The 19,622-nt window shown below is 36.7% G+C and overlaps 1 protein-coding gene across 3 annotated transcripts; it reads left to right on the forward strand.

Annotated features, from left to right (window-relative positions):
- Window positions 1-93: 93 nt before the first annotated feature.
- On the forward strand, window positions 94-13,142 carry LOC136267409 (ABC transporter G family member 20-like). 3 transcript variants are annotated; one of them, XM_066062561.1, is made up of 11 exons: window positions 94-139; window positions 185-234; window positions 373-476; window positions 523-626; window positions 3,515-3,603; window positions 3,968-4,071; window positions 4,123-4,183; window positions 4,855-4,866; window positions 5,675-5,761; window positions 7,567-7,671; window positions 12,938-13,142. In XM_066062561.1, the coding sequence occupies exons 5-11, from the start codon at window positions 3,534-3,536 to the stop codon at window positions 13,036-13,038; spliced, it is 540 nt and encodes a 179-aa protein (XP_065918633.1). In that variant the 5' UTR covers window positions 94-139; window positions 185-234; window positions 373-476; window positions 523-626; window positions 3,515-3,533; the 3' UTR covers window positions 13,039-13,142. The 3 variants fall into 3 exon arrangements, with proteins under 3 accessions (XP_065918633.1, XP_065918632.1, XP_065918631.1); XM_066062560.1 differs by having other exon boundaries at window positions 96-139; window positions 523-593; XM_066062559.1 differs by lacking the exons at window positions 94-139; window positions 185-234; window positions 373-476; window positions 523-626 and having other exon boundaries at window positions 633-3,603.
- Window positions 13,143-19,622: the final 6,480 nt, after the last annotated feature.

A 19,622-nucleotide genomic window follows, 5' to 3' on the forward strand; every position in this document is an offset into this window, starting at 1 on the left:
CACATGACAGTGTAGTTTGTGATGTTACCAGTTGTGGACAGGTATCAACAAACTTGTACTGACATATTGGACAAACAAAACCATACAAGTGTTGATCTTATTAATCGTGCCACCATTGGGTTAGGGATAGACACTACCAGTTGAGTACTAGTAGTATAGAAATGTACTTATAAGATGTTTTCAGATCGATTCCTTACTCAACAATCTTATCAAGAACTCTTTGATGTTGCTAATGTTAGTGTTTGTGTGTGAGTATGTGTCTGTGTGCTTGTGTGTGTCTGTGTATATGCATTTTGTATACCTGTATGACAAATAAACAAAACCTATATCATTCTCTAATTTGTTGCCAACTATTTCCTATTTGTATTGTAGATATTCAATATCTCTCTACATTTATACAGGAGAAATTGATCAACAATGTCAGTCGGATACTTACAAACAGCACTACTCTGTACTCTCTGAATGTTGACCTAAATGTGAGCCAATGTGTGACCAGATTTGTTACTATAATGTGATCCATAGGTCACTGAGATTGTCTATGGGAATTCTGACTTCACATTCTGAGATGCTTTTGCACCTGGTTCAGCTGTAGCGTAATACTGCTAGTTGTTGTGATGTTGTGTTAAGTATATCCCATGTACCATAATTCACTGTAGTAAAGTGTGTAGCCATGGCAGTACAATGCACAGCTATTGCATGCAATGATCATTACAGTAAAACAGGCTGAATCAAGGGAGATAGTCACTTGATGTGCACCTTAACTCCCTACTTAAATTTAATTTCCATGTTAGCAAGGGTTCATAATATAAATAGTAAGGGAGAGTGTCTAACTAGGACACTTTAAGACAAAATCACTGCGTAACTTAGAGGGTATCCATACCTGGTTGAACAAAGGCTTTACTTAATACTTTTACTGATGATAGAGAACTGTTAATAGGTGCTCCATAAGGTAAAGCCTTTGCTCTGCCAGGTATGGATACCCTCTAAGTTACGCAGTGATTTTGTACAGGCCGCACTGGCAGTTTGACACTCTCCCTCACTATTTTTATTATGAACTTTTGATGTTAGGTTTATCAATAACCTCCCTTGTTTTAGCATATTTATTTAATAAAGGTTTCTACTCATATCAATAGCATTAAAAGAAAGGCTTGCTGAAGTAGACCTTGTAGGAATTGATCGATAGCAAGTGAAGTGGCTTTTGCTACAATGTATGTTCTGCCCATTACAAGGCTATAATGTATATGGAGAATATTAATGGAAGTATTTCTGCAACAAAGAATATATAGTTATGTAAAGTATACTATAGGAAGATGTGACCATAATACTAAAAGTAATTATCAATTGTGACAGGTTGATATCAAACTGCGGCCAATAGTGTTACAGTACTGTGGCACTATATAATTAGGCCAGGGAAACTTAATTAATTGTTTCTCATCCCCGCCCGCATCCCTTTTTACTCCACCACTTCTAATTTCATTATTGCTGTTATGCAATCACGTGCACACATATTTTGACACTAAGAAGGCTGGCTATCATTTCACAGCATAGCAAATGTGACCGGGCCTGCGAAAATAGGGTATGTGGGCACAAACCACACCCAACGGGTAATATCTTCAATACTGAAATAGAATATTTGCATTTTGAAACTTGCATTATGTAGCCAATTTAATTATTAAAGGCTGACAATTGCATGGCAATAGCATGCATGTTGTCAAAAAAAGTTACAAGTCATGAAAGTTTGAAAAAGTAGGCAAATTTTATGTGCCCACATGCCCTATTTTCACAGGCCCAGTCACAAATGTCACTTTCACCTCAGAAACAATGGTATAATGTAAGCATTAGTCCTTAAAAAGCTTTAGCTAACCTTTATAGTAACAGACAGCTTGATTTGGAGTTATGTTCTTTAACAATGAATAATGAAAATGACCCCCTGCCCACATAGAAATCCAAAAAAAATTTTCGTGGGTGAGAAACAAGCAATCAAGTTTGCCTGGCCTTAAGGATCATGGAAGTTTACAAAAAGTGTTGGTCAGAAACCAGCTTCACAATATCTTCATGGTACCTTGGCAGTATTGGTTAGGTATAGTCAAGCCCAAAACTGTGTTTAAAGATGCTTCCAATAAATTGCTAATATATAAATATATTTTTTGTTAAGTGGAGTTTTCTACTGACTGACTAACTGCCTGATACCTTCAGACCAGTGTAACTCACTAACAGCTAAGGCTATGGGCTTGATTTTTTCACTGTTAGATGTTACTTCATCCCTACAGGTGCTTTTTGGCATACCACAGTATGTACAATCCACACATATCATGGACTTAACTTTGTCCTCCTTTGTGTCCTATTCCATTTTGCTGACAGTACCAAGGTATCAATTTATGGTAGTGCATTATGGCTTCTCTGTGCTGACCATCTCGTTTATAGTGGAAATCATCTGTATTTCTGTAGATCGAGACTGGGGGTGCTTCTTGTAACTGTTCTTCATTTGCAATGCTGTGTAATGGGCTGAACGTAGCTGAAAATGAAGCGTAAAGGCCATGGTCTTCAAGCGTAATGAAAATGGTAATGGCCATCATGTGTCTGAATGCATAATGGTCGTGTATTCAGACACAAAATGTGACCGGATTTGTGAAAAGGGGTCTTCCACACACATCCAAAATACCAACTTTGACAACTCATAACGTCAGATTGGAAAATGCCATCAACTTGAAATTTGGTCAGTAGTGAATGGGATAAAGTTCAGGTTTATATGTTTATTGAACACTAAGCTATGACCTTTGACATTCATAGAATTGGATGTGCGTGGAAGACCCCTTTTCACAAATCCGGTCACAAATTTGTTTTATGGCATGTCTGGCACCATTCTGTCTTTTGATGTGGTATGCGCGGGTTCATCAATCATAAGTATATGTTACAAAAAGGAAATGAACAAGTACAAGGAAAATTAGGAATTTTAAGGGATCATAGAAATAAATAGTATAAAATAAGGGTACACCTGCAGAGAACATTTAATCTCTACTTCAGTCCACTGTATATATGTAGGTGACCTCCCTTGTTTCATTACATTCTATTTCCATGATCCCTAATCGAACTTAAAATTCCTAGTACTTGTAAATACAAACATCAATTCATGCTGGCTGTTTTGTTAGTAACTACAAAACAAGATGACACTATACACACTCTGTATTAGTTAAACATCATCTTCACAGTTGATATGTGCTGCACAGATACTCCAATAGAAGACTGTATCACAAACTGGATGTGATCTCTGTTCACAATGTAAAAAATATTATACTTAAGAGTGTCAGCCAATTTCAATCCTCACACCATTGACAAACCTCTAGTATTTCTGTTCTTGTATAGCAACACCTTGTGCTGGAGCTTAATTCATGTTCAGCCACACATGCACTTTATCAACCATGCAAATATTAAGTAATACAAGAAACAAATATGCACTTAATATAATTATATTATGTGCACTTAACGAGTCTGCTGTATATGTAATGTTTTGTAGTGTCCTTTTTGCAACAACCATGTCAGTGTCAGCTATTTCACTGGTACAGGAGAAGAAAGAAGGCATGCTGGATCGTACATATGTAGCAGGTCAGGATGACATACGTACTAAACTTCCTTCAACTTACTTGTGTCATAGTGTGTAAGATACTTCACTACATTGTAAGGCAGCAATTTTCCACTTCGTTTCCTTCAAAATTAGTTGTAATTTAGTTATTTTAAAATGCTGCAACTGACTATTTGCTAGAGTGTCTTGATCTGTCATAATTAAATGCTTGACTTGGAGGCCTATGTTACATTATACCACTTGTTATTGGTCACTTAGCTTTATTGTTGCAAAGTGGCCACAGGTTATAAGCATAGGGCCATGTTTGTGTGATTATGCCAAACACAAATGCAATGAATAATGTAGTATGCTATGTTCATTAGCTGTTTCATATTGTTCTTATCATAGGTGTAACCATCACTGAACTGATCTTATCAGAACTATTGTTGTACAGTGTAATATCCTTGATAAAAGTGATGGTTGTTGTTGCTATAACATATGGGATATTTGATGTAAGTTATTTACTATAGCCTGCTTGTAACTATAGGAAGTGTATATTACAGGTTGAACAACATGGAAATATTGCACTGGCTTCTTTTATTTACTGGTTGATATGCCTGTCAGGTGTGCGCAGTGGTAGTGTTGTGGTTTGTGTATGTATATATGTGACTGGCTGAGTGAAAACCTGTCATGTATTATTATGCTTTATTTTCACAATGCATAAAAATTTACACGCGTTTTAATCACTTTGGTATGCACTGAACAAAGCTCAAATCAATAACATCTATGTACACCATTGGATTCACCTGTCCGTGGAGAGTAAGAAAATCTTTGTTTCGTATTTGTACAGCAAAAGGGACATGAGTTATGGGCACTAATTTACAATGTGGTAGAAATATAGTTTACCATTGTTGTTTAATTTCTTTGTTGGAATGGCCTTCTTTGTCCACATGGAGGAGTACAGAGAAAGCGCTATACCTTGATGGATTTGCCAGTCCATGGTGAACAAGTCCCATCTTCATAGCTTGTTGCACTGAGTTGTAAGTTATTATTGATAAATTAAGCACCTTACTTTATTTGCTGTATAATTGCCGGACAAATCAAATTTATACTGTCTAGCACTATTATTCCAAGACTATTCACCATAATAGGCTGCAACTTTGGCCATCCGCTTCTTTGTCACTATAGAGAAACAATAAAATGGAATTCAAGGAATGTGTGAAAATGGCTCAGCTGGTCACATAATTTGTTGTGGTTTATTATTTATTGATGCTTGTATGTATTTTTGTCTATAGCACTCACTATTGGTAAGCACACATATGCTATCAAGATGTGCTGTTCTGTGATGTGGTGCTGAAAAAAATTGATCATATGTATCAGAAGTCTCAGTAAAATTATCATAATCCATTGCATTAATTAGCTGATGAAGCTGTGTACAATTCTATCACCATGGTTGTATGCATGTTTGTGTGTATAGTGTATGTATGTATGTATGTTAGTGATGCACCGATACCAATACTAGTATCGGTATCGACCCTATTTTGGTGGTATCGGACTTGTGTCGGTAAAGCTATAAAAGCCCGATACCAACCGATACTGTAAATGACGTCATCTAATTACTTTTCAAGATGGCAGCATATATAGCACATCAACAGGGTTGAGCAAAAGCTGATATAAGCTATGAATTCCTTAATGGAAGCCAGCCACTAGCATTATTAGTACAGTGGAAACTGAAGTAAGCCACGAAATAAGATTCATTGAAGCCATAAACTATTATATTCGAGTAAATAATAGCCACAAAACCAGTAAACTGCAGTTGATGAGATTAGCAAATGACTGATTTATTAACTGTTATTCAAATCACTAGCTGTTTCTTGTGAGAAAATGCCTGTGAGGCAAAGTATCGGTATCAGACCGGTATCAGCCATTTCCGGCTTCAAATGTATCAGTATTGGATTGGTAGTGAAAAGGTATATGCATGCATGTATGTATGTATGTATGTATGTATGTGTATGTATGCGTGTGTATGTATGTATGAATGTATGTATGTATTGTGTGTATGCAAGTGTATATAGATGCATTTAGTTGTATGTGGCTTGTTCTTTATCTCTTTAGGATTACTGGTATCAGCATTTTCTCAGTCAATCATTGATGTCATATTTTTGACTTCGTTGTTTTCAAATATTCCTTCATATTTAGCAGGTATAGTCTATCAAGTGTATATTATGGAAGGCATAGGGGTCAGTGTATTAATGTAGAGTAGAAAATAAGGAAACCCTGTCTGTTTATGTGTTAGTTTTATAATGTACTATACATGCATGTAGGGTTGTCCAGTTAGTAAAATATTTCTCTAAAGCTGAGAAGTTTACAGTTCTGAAAAATTACAGAGGAAAACATTTATGCATTAGATAAAGCACTGCCGCGAGTGCTATACGGGAAATATAGCACGAAAAGAGTGGGCGAGAGACAAATATAGCACAAGGCGAAGCCAAGTGCTATATTTCATCTCGAGACCACTCTTTGAGTGCTATATTTCGCGTATAGCATGAGCGAAGGCAGTGCTTTATTTGGTATAGAGAACTGTCAACTTGAGGTACACACAAGACACACGAAACAATTAGAAACTTACGGAGTAGTGTTATCATCGGTAGAATAGGCATTGCACCTGTGTTTCGCCTACGTTGCACTTTGCTGCGCCTTCATTAGTCGTTTTGTGAGTCTAGTCTGTCTTCTCAATACTAAAAATTTTCAATTGTGGTACTTTAATAAACACATTTCTGTGATATTCCTAGGACTCATCCATTTATTTAAACAAAACGTAGTCCGTTCACTGCTGCTGACCACAAGCAACCATCATCGAAATCTTCAAGTGTGTCTATAAATTAAATCCAGTGGTTTTGCTCTTACTGGTTGGGTTGACTGGTCAGCCAGCGTAGTCAGGCTATCAGCCTACACTGGCTTGGTTGATTGGTTGTACTGGCCAGAATGAGTGATTACTCACTCAAAGTAGGCTATAAGCCTGCAAGATAGACCTGGCAGTTCTATAACTACCTGATATAGAACTCTGGTCTATTAAGGTGTTCTATAACTGCCCAATATAGAAAACTTGTGCTTGTATGACAAATATAGAGCACTTTTTTTTCTTTGATCCTCCCACGCAAAGTTCTTTATATACAAGTACAGTATAAGGAAAACTTGAAACTTTTTAATGTGAGTAGGGACCATAAAAATTAAAGCAGTGGAACAAGGGAGGTTGCCTACACCTGCAGTCTCGCCTGCAACTTCTATACACTGGCTATTCATCTTCCTACCGTACTAGACTCCTAGTGATGTATGTTTATGATTTAAGTGATCTGATGTTTTTTGTCAAATCTTTAAAGCAGCCATCCTCTTCTTTTGACATTATTAAGTGGGTAAAGTTCAATAACAGTACAACACGATATACCAATTTTAAACTAGTGCATACCAGAACCAAGTACAACTGATCTCATCACTTTTATTTCAACTGACTTCCACGTTTGTGGAATGCTCTTCCACCTCTGGATTTGTCATTATCTATTGATGTTTTGAGAGCAAAATTTTTCAACATTTTCTGGTCAAACTTTCTTAGACACTTTAATGAACAATACCCATGCAGTGTTCATGTTGTATGTCTTTGTTCTAAATGTAATTTACCCCCTACACCTCCCTTATATAGCTGTAATTAATTAGGGTGCTGGTAGGCAATACCAGCTACAGTACATAATCAATTTCTTTTTGTAATTGTATAATGTATGCACATACTGTAACTACAGCAAAATCTATAATAAATATATAAAACTACAGCATGTTATTGCACATTTAATACCTATACTTTGGTTATAGCTTGTCAATAGTGTAGTCATGACTATGTAGTGATTGAAAATCCACTGGTATAATTGCAGGTGCTCCTTTTTTTCATTACTTGCATTTCTATGGTACGAAACTACAGATATTTAAAATTCTTAATTTGTCTACTTTTTGTATAGGTGCAGTATGGCCATTGGAGGGTATACCAAGTGGAATTCGTTGGGTGTCCAACTTCCTGCCAATCACTTATGCTGTGGCTGCTGTGAAAGCAGTTGTAAGCAAAGGTATATACACTTTGTATATTAAGACACATGGTAGTGTGTCATGTGGCCAAGAAAGCTGGTGCACCATACTATGATATCAAGGCATATACAGTATGCTATCACAGCTGTTTACCTCACTTAGTATCTACTTTATGTAACAAAATTCTGGTTAAAATCTGCACAATTATAAGTTCATAGATCTACCAATGGAAATCTAGATTGTTCTAGAACATTCTATGTGTGAAATCCTTGAAAAGGATGTAGTGTTACAAAAGTAACCAAATAAACTCTGGATACAATACACTGTACTATTGTAACTTCTCTACCATTTCATCGAATCAGAGCCAATATTATAGCCATTTTGGTATCAATCAGTATTGGTACTGTAGTAAACTATGATTAAGACCCACTCACGCCAATCAAGAAGTGCCATGCTAGCAAAGCTTGTGACAACAGGCTGGAAATCGTATTCTAGCATAAAAGGTGCAGGATTTGCTTTGTTAGAAACTGTAACTTATATAATCATGAAAAAAATTGAGATACTGTAGTAGAACAGTATAATATACAAATAGTACAATCATGCATACCTAACTTGGAAGCAATTTACTAGTGTTCTGCGATGCAGTGCATTTTGTGTATCACGTATCACCATCAATAAACTGCTCAATACGATGCTGTATCACAATACTGTAATGAAGTGGTCATTGCTAGTTATGACTGGCATATTAGCTAATAGTTGTAACAATATCCAATTTATATGTATCTTAATAGCCGACACCAATTCTACATTTACTGTGCATACAAATATCTTTATTCAGTGAATGTAAATAGTCTATTATACTGATGTGATAAAAAGCTAGTGTGTTATGATGACTTTTAGCATGGAAAGCAGAGCTGCTATTAAAAAGCACATCTCTACCTGGATACCTGCCTGTATTACACCACCCAGACAATTAGCTACCACAAACATTTTAATGCATGCTCCCACAAAGGCTTGTCCAGATTACTCCGCATTTTGATGAGTTGTCAAGATGGCTAGTAAATATAGCAAATTGTGTACTGCTTATAGTGCCTCACTTAAAGTGTAACAACTACTGTTTTTAGAAGACGAAATTTCAGCCATAACAGCAGCACTTATACACGCATATCTGTATGGCTTCTCGTGACGTTGCATTTTATAGCACAGGGAAATAGAGAGGCTTTCTATTTGAGTATCTAGATCACTGTTACAGTAATACAGCAATCACTGCTAGAAAACTTCGATATATCGATATTTTCAAAGTACAGTATCGTATCGTGATACTTATTTGTTGTGTCGATATATTGCTGTATTGATATGTATTGCAGGTCCCTATACAATTCACATTGTTATAAAACACCATATTGCAAATAAATACAGGCACTGTAATGCAACTTTATATATAGCCATAGCCATGGACAAGCAAGCACAAAATAATAGAGCAATTATCAGTATTGCATAGATCCTGTGAGTTTGATATTGGTACCATATTGGTAGAACACTACAGTACTATGATCATCTTTGTATCTGTAGATAAGAGTGTAAAAGCAAGCCTCAAGCCAGTTTATGGTTGGCTTTCACATACAAAAAGAAGTGAAATCCATTCAAAAACAGCCAAGCTGTATAAAAAAGATCTATAGCCTTCAAAAGCCTGGGGTTAAAAACAAAGTGCATTATTAAAATGTATTATCATTAACATCATTGTAGCCACTTCATGGCTGCCAACTTTAATTGCGTAACTTTTTCATCCAGGCTTTTGAAGGCTGCATCCTTTTTATGCAGTGTGGCTTTTTTTGCATGGATGTTATTTATTGTGTAATATATATTATATTTTAATGTATTTTTGTTATCCTTGCTTAATACTCATGTTGTCTTATGCTGCATACACAAACTTTACTTAATAAGTGTTGATCACTCACTGAAACTAGAACAAAAATCCCTTACCTCTTTATCTTCACATTTATACTGCTTATGTCTTCTTACATTGTCAGCTAAATTGTCCTCATAGCAGTGGTACTGAAATCTTGCCTCTAAAGCTACTACCTCGCTGGGTCAAACAAACCGAGTTACTTTACTTCCTAAACATGATGTGGCCCATTGTTAGCGTACTTAGCTATGATCTCATTTTGTTCAGATCCTCCACAAAATTGGCTAAGAAAATTTCCACTCATGGAAGGGGGGGGGAGGGGGTCATATTGGGGGTATTTTATTCTGGAACTTACTGCATTGTAAAGCACTTTATCCATGCCTTGCTGTAGTCCACTTCTGTGCTCTGGTGTTCTCGCAGGCTCACAGGTTGAATACATACCATGGCTTCTGTTGCACATGGATTGTCTCATTAAATACAGAAATTCTTTTGTTTCCTCAAATTAAATGGCAAATCAAGTTTGCCAGGTTAATTGAAAACCCAGGAACCTCCAAATATTGGTTGAGTGTTGGGAGGAAACTAATGGGGCTCCAGCAACTCTTTCCCGCATATGTGAGCTGTTCTCCTGGCTTGGTATTCTACCCAACAGTTCACAGTCCTTCCCTTGTTGTGTTTCTTCAACTTAACTCTGTAACTATGTAGGAGACCCATCTTGGGTGGGTGGAGTGCTGATCACCCTTACTGTTTTCGTGCTTTGAAGCCAAGAAGTCACATGCATTAATAGTATCCTTACATGTACCTTAGCCTCCTGGAATGACTTGTCCTGGTGAATCCATGATGGCCAACCACCTATGTATACTGCCATATTCCTTTAGTCTTTCAAGACTGATACCAAACATGTAACCATCCTTGGTGACCCCTAGCAATTCCCAGTCTGTCCCAATTGATGGGACAAGCCACTTTAACTTGCTTCCTATGTCAGCCACTGCATATGTCAAAGGTAGTTTACCCAGCATTCTGACACCTTTATGATTTTCAATTATCTTTGTTAAAAATGTGTGATACATTCAACCAAGAGTTCATAATATAGTAGTGGGGGAGAATGTCCTACTGTCAATATAGCCTGTACAAACACACTGGGTTAAGTTTCTCTTTGATTAAATCAATACCTCCACTGGTGATAGAGAACTGTTGATTAGTATTAATTGGTGCTGATAAGGTCAAGTCTTTATTCTTTGAACAGACTCAGGTGTAACTTCACACAGTGTGTTCCATGGAAGTATTTCAGTTAGACACTCTCCCCCACTACTATATTATGAACTATATTATGAACTCTTGATTCAACCCTTTATCACACATGCTTCCTTATCATCATGCTGGACTGGCAATGATGGATTTGGGCTGAAAATGAATGTAGTGAATCATTGTTGACCTCCCTCAATGTATATAGCAGTGGCTAGGGCCTTTACTATGTTCAAAGTATTGCACATGTACCATGTGTGATTACATACTAACTACATGGTCTCCTAACCATGCATATTCAGCTGTGCCTATGGATAGCAGTTTTAGCAAGATTATTACAGTGTGCATTGTAGTTGATCACATTATGTAGTTGTGTGGAGACTAAAGTTGCACTGATTCCCACTTTTAGGCTAGCCATACATTCGATATTTTTTTTGCCTTCTTTTTACTGATAGTTAACTGATACCTGATTGTAGGACAATATACAAGTAATTGTAATGCTTGTGTACACATACCACAAGTCAAAGCTGCTAATCAGACTGGTGGGCACTAGTGCTTCCATCATCACTGTTTGTTTAGGGTTTGCCTCGTGTTCACCACAAACCATAATTACTTAAATACATGCCAGAGCCTTTGACACCAGGTAAATGGAATTCTAGGAAAGCAGAAATGGGAAGAGGAACAGAAAGTGGGAAAAGAAATGACCAGTGGAAAATGACTGCCAAGATCATCACCTCAATGCAGGTTGAATTTATACCTAAATGCTTTTTTACAACATTGCTGTTTCTTTCCTCTAAAATGATGGAGATAGAGCAGTCAAAAATATTGAAATACAATCTATGAGAGACTGTAGGATAACTGACTATTGTGATTCACACCAGGGGCATAGCCAGACTTTTCGTGATTCCAAGGCCTAGCTGTATAGTAAGACCAAAAAAGGTTACTACCTGCTGACAATAGCTGCCCTCCACTAACTGTATTTCTTTATTTATAACTACATAGTTTGCTACACTGCTTCTCTACTGTGATTGACTGCTCTATTAGAGTATCTCAATCTTGACTGCTCTGTTAGAGTAACTCGATCTTACTAATTAGATGTCCAAGGTGGCCCAGGTTCTGGCTATGCCTCTGATTCACACAGGCAGATGTTGGATAGTAGAGTCAATTAACATTGAAAAGTGATCCAACGTCTTCATCAGATATTCAGTTAATTGGCTGATTCTATTTTCTCTAACACATTTTGATAACAACCTACACATCGTTTTTACTGCATACACTCTTTAGTAGAAGTGATGTTATTTATTAGCTAGCTATGTTCCATGATATGCAATTACATCAGTATCTTCTCAAGCTCCTTCGCAATTAATCAATCATCATTCATGGAGACACTATCCTTCAAGGCTTGCAAGTCTCTTATTGGTCTGTTGAGCAGGGTCTTCTAACACTCTCACTGTAATGTCCCTTAAGATCAAAACTGTATACACTAGAGTAGATTCTCTATTGTTCCTCAAGCTAACTCCAACAATCAGATATTACTTGGTTATAGTTAGATCATACAAGTAGAAGGATGTCAAGTTATAAAACTAAGAAACAAGTGATATGATAATGTGTATTCCTGAATGGTGTCAGTGAAAACAGAATCAGCAAGTTAAATGTATATTTTTCTGTTTGACTCAAAGTTATGCTTGACTCAAAGAAGATGCTGGATCGCTTTCAATGTTTGCTAATTGACTGTGTTATCCAACATCTACATGTATCCTGCAGTCTCTCACAAATGACATTGATTGTTCTATTAGAGTGTTTCAGTGCTTGTGACTGCTCTATTAGAGTATTTCAATCCCTGTAGTGGAAGGATACAGCAATCATGTTATATATTAAGAAGCATTTAGGTCACATTGAGGTGATGGCCTCTTTCCTAGAATTCCACTTACCCTTTTGACACCAGCCCTCCAGCAGTATTGCAGCTGCTGAAGCTGTTAGACACAGTTACGCTCTTTCAGACGTATTGCACATCACTAAAGTTTTTGGATTTTGTGCAAAAATTATATGTCTACTAAAGTATAGTAGTAGTGTGCTTACTGTACATAAATTAATAATCATGTAGACAATACCACTGTGTGATTTATAGCATAGTTTCGTGTGTGTATTGATTCATATAGGTATGGGTATAGGAGACAAAGAAGTCTACCAGGGAATTCTCATCACGTTGGCTTGGTGGTTATTATACCTGACACTAATCATTATATTTTTTCGCCGATAGTTCCAGTTGTTCATATCATCCTAGATTTCTAGCTGTTTGTATATTTATATAGTTACTGTAACTGTATTTTAATGTACGCAATAAATATTTGTGTAATTTTTGTATTATTTATACAGAGCAATAAATATACAGCAGCACTTATGAGCTCCTGATAATAGTAGCATGCCTATCTTCGATTATTCCTGTAGTGAAGAAAACAGGCAGCTGGTAGCAAACCTCAAAACTGGCTATAGACTGGCTTTGGAGCATGCATGAAAATACCCAATAAGCAATAAACAGACAAGCTACATAAGAAAAGGATGTGGCCTTCAAAAAAGCAAGGATTTAAAGATTAATTTGCAATGGAGTTTATCATTGTTCAACTATCCCTCTAGGGACCTGCAGGGAGGCAATAAGTTAGCTTGTGGCACAGAACCTAAAAACTATGATGAATGCAGAAATAGGAGCCAAGGACAATTGTGGCAAAGAATGTAACAGTAATTCAAAATGTGCCACATAAAAAAATTTACTCCATACTTATAATAGTGGAGCAGATAAAAAATTAATTGCTTCAATGTAGTAGGCGTACATACTGAAGCACAACTTGGGGCAACAATATACTCAATACAGGTTTATGCGTAAGTCTGTTGTATAAACATACATTAATGTTGCAACAGCCACTTTTCATTTTTGAAAAGGACCAGTAGACCAGAATTGTTAGTAGGTGTTGCCATTTGAAAGCTTGTAATTATTGTGGTTATAGCAAACTTTATTAGAGAATCATGGGAGTGAACACCACCAGAATGTTTTAAGAAATGATGAATATAATTAGCTATTTCTTTCTGGTACATACCAAAAATCCTAGTATTCTATATATTTCAGTGATTTATAACCACCGTAGGGTTCTTAGCACACAAAATTAATTATAATGTCACATCATAATTATATGAAAGATGATCAACTTTTATAACACTTCATGGACTTCCAAAATTTCCAAAAACATTTTAGCTAGAAAATGCTCAAAAATTATTTCAATACTTAGTGCTGAACATGGAAAAATTGTTTTCCAAAACTGACAAAAATTGTATTTGATTCACTTTGTCATGTATAATTATACTCAGGCATCTAGACGTGCATTCCCTTACAAAACCTTATAGAGAATATTATGGGGTAATATAAATGTGCTATTCTGTAAAGTATTGTATGCCAAATGAGCACTATCATGATTACTTAATTTGTACTGATGATGCAAAATTTTTGGGAAAACTTAATGAAAATTTAAAAATTAAAAAAAAATTAATTTTCTTGCACATTTGAATAAAGTAACTATTAAACCTTCTTGCTGTGAAATTTCACATCCAAAGCTTTTTTTTTTCTATATAGGAGATATGGATGATTATATCAGACCATGTAGTAATTTCACATGTGTGGGACACCAATACTGACTTACAAATTGGGTGATTTGTTCGGGTGTTGGAATGGTCTTAGACAATGAAACATGCCATTTATTTGCAGAAAGTTCCATGAATACTTCATTAAACTATAAAAAAATCTCTTTTAAAGTATTTTAGATGGTAAGAATGGAATTATTCATTAACAAATTGATTTGTCACCCTTAATCACTCAAAGAACTCAATACATTACGATAGTGTATATTACAAGACAGTAAATCAAAATTAACACAAGATAGATGAACACCCAGTACCTCATTTAAGCTATAAAATCGACCAATGTGCCAAAAGGTATAGGTTTTCCAAGATCAGGTCATGCACATTTTTCCCAACACTATACAGATGGAATAAATACAGTCAGTATTTGTGTATAAATTATGCTGTAAATGTTATCTCAGTTTTGGCTAAAGTTATGAACTCTTGGTCCATATAGCTATACTGTAGGCACTAGCTCCAGCATTATGCAAGAAGACATTACAAGCATTAAAGAAATAAATTCAATGATTGTATATTTTCTAAGACAGAGAGTCTGTCAGCCTCTCTGTCTTCAGCTTCTGGTAAGTCATACATTACAATTTTATTTTTCCTTCTCTCCCTGTCAGCTAATTTGGATTCATCTATATATATATATATATATACACAATACTTTGAAACTTGGTCAACTTCCATCTGTAAACCAGATTGACAGAGAATCTGCTTTCAAGTCAATCATTGACTTGAAAGCAGATTCTCTATTTTTGCACTGAGATCTTCACTACACTTTCCAATTTGAGCTGTAAGGGTAGATGCAAGAGACTTCTCAAACCTTTGAAGCAAGTTTTCAACTACATTGGAAATTTTAGCTCATTCATTTATTGATGATCTCCCAAATTCAGCAACTATGCATTTGATTTGTGCATAACACTTGTTGTAGTTGCAGTAGTATGCAATATTTGGCATTGACTGCAAGGGAGGAAAATGATTTGTAACATTTACTACCAATGTTGTCACACAAAGCATGAAACCAACCCTCACACAAATCACATTGAAATGCTTCACCCTTTACACCATCAATATCACATGTTTCATTGCAATGACCACATAATTATATCTACTGATGTATCGGCTTGTTCACTGCAGTTAGCTTATCTGATATAGTGAAGAGAGTCTCTAAGTGACAGAATTCTCAGAAGATCCGGATCCTTCATATCCAAGAAATTCCATTCAAATGTGGTCGTCTCTAATATAGCAGTCAACCCCATTTTATTTTATTCATAATGTTGGCCTGTACCACCAATGTCTCAGCAGTTCACCAATGTTCCAACTTCTCTGTTTTCACCTTCCTGGTAGTCTTGCAAGATTACATTATACTTTTAGCGGTCTGTGGTTAATTAAACCAATTAGACTTGGTCTGTTTTATTGGCTTCTTGTCTGTGGAATGTGTTGGTTAAAAGTGTGTGTGTGTGTGTCTGTGTCTGCATGCATGTGTGTGTCTGTCTATGTGTTGTGTGCTTTTGTATCGACAGTAGCTAGTAAGAATGTGATTTATTATTTTTGCCTATAGGTTTTTTTGGAGAACGTGGTATTCTAAAGAAGTTTCTGATAAAGAGACAGATTTATTAACATTGATTTTGTTCAATAATATCAGTTAATGTTTTTGTGTTATATTTGAACCGATTGTCGGCAGAGACCCCTTCTTGGACATGTGATCTGTACGTTGTGATCACAAGTGGTAAAAATAATATCATGCCAAGCTTTGAACTGACACAAAGTATCCCTGTGTAAACAACGACATTAGACCATACATACTGTGTTAGTGGGATGGTGCCGCTCACACATGCATAAAATTTAATTGAATTGCGTGATCTAGAGGGCTGTCACAGTTTCAAGCCCTTTTTCCAGCAGCTTTGACAGCTACGCACGGCTGCACCGGTAATATACGTGGGCTGATTGATATATATATATATAGTGTGTGTGTAGATCTTTTTTTCCTAATCAAAAACCGCAGTCAAATCAGCTAGCTGTGTTCTGAAAAGTTAATGAATCAAACATTCACAGATACCTGGATTGAGCTCGGGAAGCTTGATTCACTATAGAGCACGATGCGCACGTAATTTGAGTTGTAATCCCACAATAATATATTCTACATCTTGGTGGTGTTGTGTAGTGAAGCCAGAGCCTTCTCTCCTGCCTTTTTAGCACTCCATAACGGTTGTGTCGTCATTTCAGTGAGTTTGTTTTCGTGTAAGCATTGTAAACAATGTAATGCGTTGTTGTATCACCTGGTTCACTAAATGCCAATAGCTTGATATCCATGGAGAAAGTACCGTGTATGATGAAAACAAGGTCACTGATATTTTAATTACCATCGTTTTACACCAATAAGCAATGACGAAATGTAATGCCTTGCCGTTCAATGCACGTATACAGAAATAATCCTATGGTACTAACCTTACAAAAGAAGTGGTAAAATATCCACGGACAAAGTGTCACTGTGTATGCATAAAAGGGCATATATGAATAAAGTACAACTTCTATTATGTGTCAGGATATGACAAACTCTGCTGCTCCACTGATTACCAATAGTTCCCATTGGATGCTGTACATATAACTTTGAAAAATTATCAACCATGTTGACCGCTAATTCCTGGCTATGTGGTGCTTGTGTATTTTCTGGCGTTTGAATGAAATGAATTAGGCAGAAAATAAGCTCCCACGTTAATACGTCATGGTTGTGTCGTGCGTAGCACGTGATGCTTGGTATAAAAGTGTGTTGTGAAATATTATAATTCATTCTAGGCCACAAAAGTGTTACAGGTTGGGCCCACCCACCCTCCCTTCTGGTTTTCCTTGACTCAGATGTTAGATAACTGATCGTAGGAGAAGGAGACTCATAATTTTGACTTTATACTGGCACACACACTGTGGAGTGGAGCATTTTGGGTTTTTTCCTACATGGCCAAAAAAAAAAAAAAAAAAAAAAGAAAGTGAGCCTGTAGGTTTTTTCCCTGAGTTGTTCTGGGCTGGTCAGCTCAAAATTTTTTTGTTCAGTTTATTATAATTTTGCTAGCCCCCACTCCACAAAACATACAGATTTTGCAATGTAGCTATATAATTCAAGTTTGATCAGTTTTGTAGTGTCTCTTATTGTATGCTGTTCAAGAGTCAATAATAATTATAGCCAACCTTCTGTGGTGGCACAATCCCCATTCTAGAGTCAATAATTATTATAGCCAACCTTCTGTGGTGGCACAATCCAAAGAGTTGTATAGTGGGTGTATGGTGTATGGTATGGTATGTTGTGGGAGTTTCGATTGACTGGCATCCGGAGACAAGAATGCTTCATCCATTGTCTTCTGATAGCTCCACCTGACATCGTTATATCGCTTTTAATCACTATCACAAAACGGAGCGGACACAAACAAATCAAATGAAGAGTTAATCAAACCTTTTCTGGTACCGTTTCCAGATTGTATCAATTCGTCACAGTACGACAGCTATTAAATTTAAGACGCAGAATGAGCATGAGAACACCACACAACCCACAAATGATGTCTGTTTGCTGAATCTAATGTGCCATTGTCAAAGTCACTGAATTGTACCAGATCATGAAGATCAGTGCATAGAGTCAATGAATTGCAGAATAACAAGTGAAAATTACAAAGGGTCACCCTGTTGCACTCGATCCTGATGAAGCTAGTGGTTGCTTATTACCAAAATGTAACTTGGTTGGCTGACATTACAAGAAATTTGTTCTATTAGGATTTTTTATTTTTAAAAAGCCCGCCATTTTTGATAGTTTTATTTTGGTTGCCACCACTATAGTATAGGCAGTGCATCATATTAGAGGGAGGGGTGTGGAGGTGGTCAAAACTTCCACATGTGCAATTGGGAACAATAAAATAGCACTGTTTAAACGTTCTATAAGAATTCAAATGTTACATGAAAATGCACTAAATGACATTAGAAACAGGCAACAATGGAATAATTTGCCCAATTATGTAGTGTCGTCTAGTGTAAGTGATCTAATTTCAACCTGTATATAAATTCGACTTTTGAAATCACAAAGTCAACCTGTAGAAAATATGGAGATGCTCAAGAGTTTACGTTCTTAAGCATGCCAGCTGCTAAAAGGTGCCGAGGCAAGAATCTCAAGGCCAGGTTAAAGGACATTCCCATCCGAAAACGGCCCAAAAGATATCGCCAATGGAATAACAAGTCAATGGTAAAAGCGCTGGATGTGGTACGAAACAGAAAGATGGGTGTTATGTAAACCGGGCTGCTCTACGTGACAATTTGGCATCTCCCATACAACTCTTAAGGATTACGTCGCTGGCAGAGTCATCCGTGGAACAAACATGGGGCCTAAACTGTATTTAGATAAAGAAATGAAACTAGTGAATCATTTGGCGGAGTGCCGGTTCCAAAATGGGATATGGAAAGACAAAGTGAGATGTGTTGACGACAGTAGAGGAGGCTATAGAAAAGAAAGGAATGAAGTTACCTTCTAGAAAGCTATCCAATGGATGTCGGTGGGTGAGATTTTCACAGCAGTAGCCGGAGTTAAGTAACAGCGATGCGTTTGCTGTCGTACGAAATGATGCAACAAGTTACAGCATTTTCAAGGAGTACTTCGATTTGCTAGGGCTGATCTTAACCGAAAATGGTCTAAGGGATAGTCCCTCACAAATATATAATTGTGATGAATCAGGCATGCCACTGCAGCATAAGATTCCCAAGGTCATTGCAGCCAGAGGAGCTAAGAAAGTTCATCAGATCAGCTCTGGGAATAGGAGTCAAATTACTATTCTTGGCTGTGCCAATGCCTGTGGCCAGGCAATTCCACTAATGGTGGTATTTTCAGGAAAATGTTTTAATGCAGAGCTTTCCAAGGGTGAAGTCCCTGGCACAATTTATGGCACATCACCTAATGGATGATGGACCAGGAGCTGTTCACGGACTGGTTTCTGAAGCACTTTCTCACGCATGCAGTTCCAGAAAGGCCACTGCTTCTTCTGTTGGATGGACACTCATCACACTACACCCTAGAAATTATTAAAGCTGCAGCTGAAAAAGATGTAATCATGTTCTGTTTACCATCACACACAACAGCTGACAGCCAACCTCTTGATACCAGCTGTTTTGGCCCACTCAAGAAATATTGGTTCGAATTAT

This window comes from Dysidea avara, chromosome 9 (genome assembly GCF_963678975.1).
Source record: "Dysidea avara chromosome 9, odDysAvar1.4, whole genome shotgun sequence".
Taxonomy (NCBI): Eukaryota; Metazoa; Porifera; class Demospongiae; order Dictyoceratida; family Dysideidae; genus Dysidea; species Dysidea avara.